The 7,022-nt window shown below is 41.4% G+C and overlaps 1 protein-coding gene across 3 annotated transcripts; it reads right to left on the bottom strand.

Moving 5' to 3' along the window:
• Positions 1 to 2,601: 2,601 nt before the first annotated feature.
• zgc:162592 (G-protein coupled receptor) lies at positions 2,602 to 6,269 on the bottom strand. 3 transcript variants are annotated; one of them, XR_002255987.2, is made up of 2 exons: positions 6,161 to 6,269; positions 2,602 to 4,250 (listed from the first exon to the last, which is right to left on the bottom strand). XR_002255987.2 is itself a non-coding variant. In XM_020489053.2 (2 exons), exons 1-2 carry the CDS (start codon positions 6,048 to 6,050, stop codon positions 3,952 to 3,954), a joined length of 1,098 nt encoding a protein of 365 aa, XP_020344642.1. In that variant the 5' UTR covers positions 6,051 to 6,162; the 3' UTR covers positions 2,602 to 3,951. The 3 variants fall into 3 exon arrangements, 2 of the variants coding, with proteins under 2 accessions (XP_020344642.1, XP_020344643.1); XM_020489053.2 differs by having other exon boundaries at positions 5,252 to 6,162; XM_020489054.2 differs by lacking the exon at positions 6,161 to 6,269 and adding an exon at positions 4,626 to 5,199.
• Between the last annotated feature and the right edge of the window lie 753 nt (positions 6,270 to 7,022).

Below are 7,022 nucleotides of genomic sequence, written 5' to 3'. Positions count from 1 at the left end.
TGAGTCCCTGGCGGCGTAATGTGTTACTGATGGTAGGCTTTGTTACTTTGGTCCCAGCTCTCTGCAGGTCATTCACTAGGTCCCCCCGTGTGGTTCTGGGATTTTTGCTCACTGTTCTTGTGATCATTTTGACCCCACGGGGTGAGATCTTGTGTGGAGCCCCAGATCGAGGGAGATTATCAGTGCTCTTGTATGTCTTCCATTTCCTAATAATTGCTCCCACAGTTGATTTCTTCAAACCAAGCTGCTTACCTATTGCAGATTCAGTCTTCCCAGCCTGGTGCAGGTCTACAATTATGTTTCTGGTGTCCTTTGACAGCTCTTTGGTCTTGGCCATAGTGGAGTTTGGAGTGTGACTGTTTGAGGTTGTGGACAGGTGTCTTTTATACTGATAACAAGTTCAAACAGGTGCCATTAATACAGGTAACGAGTGGAGGACAGAGGAGCTTCTTAAAGAAGTTACAGGTCTGTGAGAGCCAGAAATCTTGCTTGTTTGTAGGTGACCAAATACTTATTTTCCACCATAATTTGCAAATAAATTCATTAAAAATACTACAATGTGATTTTCTAGATTTTTTTTCTCATTTTGTCTGTCATAGTTGAAGTGTACCTATGATGAAAATTACAGGCCTCTCATCTTTTTAAGTGGGAGAATTTGCACAATTGGTGGCTGACTAAATACTTTTTTGCCCCACTGTATATAATGTGCTCTGTAATAAGATGACCAGTTTTACTCCTACACCAGAGCTGCCCAATACCATGGAGGGCTTGCATAATGTTGGGTGCATTGGAATATAAGATATGGAGAATGATAGTCTGTAGCACTAGTTTCAAATAATCAATGTTCAGTGAATGTGAATAGATTTGTGGTTTAAATGATTAACCTAACTTTCCTACGAACCTTCTAAAAGTTGAGTGCCAAATTCTTGACAATCCATTATTCTACTACTATGACTGAGTGAGACGTACATTTCATACATATACATTCAATCAAAGAACATCACATTGTGTTTCACCATTTATTGAGTACAGAGACAAACAGCAAAGGTGTCTCAGGCAGTATTTGAAGTATCTAAATAAAATGTAGCCTTCCAATCTATATATATATATCTATATAGAGGGAAGTGTCTGGGGGGGGGGGGGGGGGGGGTACATGCTTACAATGCTGTAGTCCAGAAATGATAGGTTTTACCATCTATGCCAAAAGCATGATCCTCTGGAGACTGTATAACAACACGTTTCAGTATTTACCCTCTCTAGGAGCAATCGTGTGCCCAGGCCCCATAGGTGTATCGAAAGGATCACACCCTGGTCACCACTGTAGGGAAGTGCTTTAAGCACAATGCAATCTTAAGATCATGTGGTCCAGAGACGAGAACTCAACCATCTACGGCAAAAGCCTGGGCTTTTTTCCTGACAGGGACAACAGAATTCTCCCCACTGTGTGTTACAATAGTAAAATATGTATCTGTTATCACCTCAACAAAATGTATTATTGAATTTAGTCTAACAAGCATGTGTATCTGTAGTTGGTGCTTCTCAGCTCTAAAATACAAAGTCTAGTGTAAGACAAAATCCACAGACAAATGCATATGAGGCCTCAATTTTTAATAGTGATGGCAGGGATAGTTCAAACTGCAGTAGGATGGTTCTCCACACAGGTGAGTGAATCAACTGAGCAACACTTAGTTGATCTCTGGGAGCAGGACACAGGAAAGAGCTGAATAGATTGTGGGAGACAAAACGTGAGAGACCAGATTGAATCAAAGAAATCACAGCAGCAAAGGGTTGTAGAAATGGACATCTTGACAGTCTTAAATTACAACAACTAGGCTACGAGGATAAAGGCAGGGTGCTCTGCATCCTACTCCAACTAGGTCTATTTACAGGGATAATGTATCATTTCTTATTTGTCAGCCTGAATTAAATTAGTGAGTTCTGCCTTGATGACTGTATTAGCTTTACAATACTTGTCCTATAGATTTTTGTAGTCTTAAATTGCTACTTGGAATAATAGCGAAAGCTCCTTGTCCCAGAATGAGATGCTAGTGATGAAGTACTCTGCTCCTGCCAGCTAGCAAAAGGTCTACTTGTTGTAGCTAGCTACATTTTTAAGGTTACGTTTTAAGTAAAGTTAGGAGTTATTTTACAGATTGCATTGATGGTATCACGTCTCTATAACTAAATAGATACCAAAAAATAAATAACACTTTACCTGATAGCAGTTTGTCGGACTGAGATCTCTCTCGAGGTGTCACCAGCTGTGCTTATGTACAATAGGACAATGCCATCAAACAGAAATGTATGCAGAAAAAAATATATACACTATGTAAAAAAACAGCTCCTCCCTCACTCAGCAGAGACCTATCATCTTGAAAACTAAAGCAGATACAATGTGTCGGCCCACCACCTATGACTGGATCTCCTGAGCTAAGGCACAGAAACCTGTGTGAGTCTGACTTGACCTCAAATTGGAGTAAATATGGTGTGGGAAATAAGTGATATTCAGTGAAGCCTCTTGCAGAGCATAATTCCCATGTAGGCAGCTTCTCAAATCTGCCTCTCCTTTTCCATGCCACACTAAATGACTAATTAACACAATAAAGGCATTATGCTTTATTTCCCAATCACAAACATTTTGGGGGATTTTCACTTATTTATAAACAATATAAAATTGTTATGTACACAGCCAAGTCACTCAACTATTCACAAAATACATTTTAAACATACAAACATTCGTAAAAGTCCAAGTACTTATTTTTACACTTGAAAGCACCAATAGTTTGGCAAGTTTCATAATAAATATGGACTATATTTTCAGATTTCAGCCAAACACTATACATGCCAGGTCATGAATCTCAAAGAGATGGGTTCACAATCAACAGGTTTCACCGTCAACATTTACCATAATAGCATGTCTAAAGGAAGTTGTAAATAGTATAAGAGAGCTGCCCAATATCATAACAATGTAGGGCGGACAGTAGCAGTATTGGTTATGCATAAGTAGTCTTAACAGCTTTAAAAAAGGGACCACGAATTGGGAGGTGACCCTGGTGATATGAGAAGCTAAGTCAAAGGGAGGGAAAGGGTAACGCTGACAGACACGTGTAGTGGGGACTTTTATACACTAGAGCCGTTTAATTACTTTTCTCGGGGTGAAATTCAATGACTAAGGTTTACCTTGCAAGGCTGCTACGTATACGCCGGGCCTTTGATATACAAGATATAGGTGTACAGAGTAGATGGCCTGAAGACCATCAAAGAGCTTGTAAACATTTCCTAGTGAAGTTCACCAAATAAATGTTATTGTTTGATGGCTAAATATTTCAATGAATTAAACATTCTTGACATTTAAGTGCAACATATTGATGAGCTGTAGACAACCTGCAGATAAAATTGTAGCACCACGTAAAATACTGATAATGCAAATACAAACAAGGTGGCGGGAGACATGGCTGGTTGAGGGCTACATTCAGATGGATTTACAAACTAAAAGAAGTTACTAAAAATGTGGTTTAAGAGGTTTTCACTGTTGGTGCATGAAATTCTGACAACACTTGATGTGACAGTAAAATGTAAAACAAATAAATCTATAAAAAAAGCATTCCAGCATGGACCAAATACTGTCAATTGGGGATGAATAAAATTAAAGAATTATGTTTGGGTTCCAAAAACAAACCAAAAATACAACAAAAGAATATTCAAACTAACTCAAACTGCATAGTGATGGTGAGGAAGATAAATGCTTCAAAGCCCCTGTCAAACACCACACCATGGCCTGACAGCACTCCCATGTCTCCTTGCCACACGTTGTTTTTAAATATAACCGGATACCACGATCTCAATATAAGCAGCTCTCCTAAATGTCCTTCAGGTGTTTGGCGTTGAAACTTACCAGATGTATCATTGAATAATGTGAGTGAGTACCATGTCTATGAGAAGCCTAATCCCTCAGAAGGGGGTGTCACTGGCCAGGGTGATCAGGGTGCAGGTTGACGACACACTGGAGCAGCGCTCCTGGAGGGTGTTGTTATTGTCCCAGACTACAGGCTGTGAGCTGGCTGTGCAGCCCAGGGCCGTGGCCAAATCTGGGCACAATGTGAGACACAGCCGCTGGAAGAGCAGGCAGAACTTTCTACGGAAGCTGCGGTTGATCCAGAAGTAGAAGATGCAGTTGAGGAAACCGTTGGAGGTTGGGAGCCACACCACCAAAAACTCCATCCACTCTGGAACTCTGTTGCCCGAGATGGCTGGTGGAAAACATAACAGAGAGAGAAAAATGCATACAAAAGGGACAGCATAGGCTATGAAATAAGACGGACTATAGTCAGTCGAAGAAAGATTGTCAACAGTACTACTTCTAGCAGGAGTGTGAACAGGAATCTTCAATGAAGTGTTCTTTGTCATTCAAATGAGACGACTAGTTTTCATGCAATTATTTTCACTTGAGAAATACATACAACTATGTTTGGTGCAGTAACATTGCACGACTAAGATCTTCTCTGCAAAAACATCACCTAGCCGAGTTAAAGCAAGCAAACTAGTATGCGGCGCCCTGCAAACACATGTACAAATAACCCATATTCCCTTGTCTATCACGAACGTTGAATACAATTTGAACTTACTGCCGATTGTCTGATGGTTCATCAGTGGGTCAAAATATCCACAGAAAAGTACTATTAAAAGACTTCAAAATGTGGGGACAATCAAGATGCGTTTGCTCCTGATCCAAGGCACGTGCACAAGACTGAAGGACTTGCACTTTGATGCATGCATACTGACCAGAGTTTTGCAGGTGTTTACATGGTTTTCCGCATGTGCCAGGTGATAGATATTTCAGCAGCAATACCAGCGCTCCAAAAAGTCGGGTAAATAACACTTTCCTGGGGCAAATTTGATTAACCAACTATACTGACAACCGGTAGTGTAAATTGTAATTTTATTCTAGAGTCTTGAATGTAAAGAAACGTTCCCGTTGAGACGGCTTAGTTTAAGGCGGTATACCAGAAGCTGCCCATATCAGTCTGATTCATCAGCCTACCTCGGTCATCTTACACCCAGCACATTGGCATTTCCACTTTACAGCCTTGTAGCCTACATTTGTTACGGCAATTTTCCTGAGATCATTTAGAAGGGTGGTGAGTGACTTTGGGAAAAACATGCACCTTGACTGAATTTTAGAAGTTCCAACTACAAAGTTCCTTCATCCACTAAATGTAAACCAACTGGTTCTTTCTATAGGCCTACTCACCATTATAGATAATTGCCGCCATGCACGGCGTCCAACATGTGTAGTACACGGTCATTACAGGGACAAGCACCCTGGAGGCTACGTCGGGTCTGTTGTGACGACCCAGGTGTTGTGCCCGCATCTTTACCCGCTGTCTCTTTGCAGCAAACCAAAGGCGCAGGTTTGCGCAAGTCATGATGATTGAACAAGGAAAGAAGATGAGGCACGTCAACGTTAGAGTGTACACGACGTTAGTAGAGTACGATGGATTGCAAACCAGTGACGCTGTAGAAAAGTGGACCTCAATTATCCCGTTAGGAAATGATATGGGCACAAGTAAAAATGGAGGAAAACACCATGCAAACGCGATCAAAAACAGCGTTCTTCTCCTTGTCATCAGTGATGAGTACTTAAGTGGGTAAAACACTGCTATGTATCGCTCTAGACTTATTGTAGCCAGTGTGTACATGCAAGTCGAATAAATCGTCGCGTTGAAGAAAGCCACAATGTGACAGAGGGAGTCTGGGCCTTCACTGTAGTCTTTCGCCAGACTGACGCACAGATTCAAGGGCGTGATGATCAGTCCAAACGCCGAATCAGCACCTGTGAGTGAGAGTAAAAAGTATCGAGAGTTCCTTGACCAGCCGGACACCGATGAAGAAATCACCATAATGACTGCAATATTCCCCAACGTGATCATCGCTCCTAAAACTGATATTATGCCAATTTTAATGGGCCTGTGCCGTTCTAGAAGCATTTGCGTATCTGCGCTGGTTAGATTGGTGTCCTCGGACTCAGACAAATTGAGTGTTGCAAACATTGTCGGTCATATTGTTTGTCACTTCCTCTGTGAAACCTAAAAAAGAAAACACCCAAGGGCATGCTCTTCAAAATGATTTCAGGTGAATTTACATGATAAAATCAACTTACCAAGCCGTGGTATGCACAACAATAAATACCACTACCACACCTGTGGCACGTTAGGTGGTAGTCACGTGCCCCAATCAAATACGTGGATCTGATGCAAGTAAAAAGATCAACCAAGAGGCAAATTATTCTTCCTTGGCCATTAGGATAATATACACATTCAAAGGACTTTTCAACACATTTCAGAGTTGGTGTCCATGTATGTCATTATTTTGTTGTGTAATGTAGTCGACATTGTATTGAAACACTCATTTACACTAGGATCATTCTGTTGTGGCCCAGTTGTATGAGCAATGGCTCTATCACCGCTCAATTCCTCTACAGGCGGAATCAGGTGAAGACCACCTGTGAGCAGGCATAGATGAGCTACATGGGGGAGTGGATTGGGGAGGAAGAGTGCGAGGACATTAACCTAAATAGCTGAAGGATGAGACCATCTCCTCCAAGCCCTGCACTGGACTCCGCACAGATGGATTCGTCATTAGGACAGTGACAAGCGCATATATCAAAGGCATATTCCAGACTGTCCTCCTTCCACAGAGTGGCATGTTCATGGCTAGCTGACACTACTAGCCTACCTGCTGGGGAAGCATCCCTCTGACGGGCCTCCATAGCAGCTGGACTTCACTGTTCAAACATTGATACTGTACAGATAGCTCACATTCTCTCACTGAAGTGGCTGAGGCAGAAATGTTATATTATCTATCCAAGGGCCTTCTTGGGAAATATCAGTCGGAGTATAATATTTTCATTACGCCACACCCCAATACAAGGTTATTTCATTTGGTTCTACAGAATATACTTCACATTGTATAAAAAAAGATGCAACACATTTTGTTGGAATCCATTTTATGGTTATTACCAG

The sequence above is a fragment of the Oncorhynchus kisutch genome, linkage group LG8, assembly GCF_002021735.2.
Source record: "Oncorhynchus kisutch isolate 150728-3 linkage group LG8, Okis_V2, whole genome shotgun sequence".
NCBI lineage: Eukaryota > Metazoa > Chordata > Actinopteri > Salmoniformes > Salmonidae > Oncorhynchus > Oncorhynchus kisutch.
The sequence above is the reverse complement of the archived record's forward strand: the minus strand, read 5'-3'. Positions and strand labels throughout refer to the sequence as shown.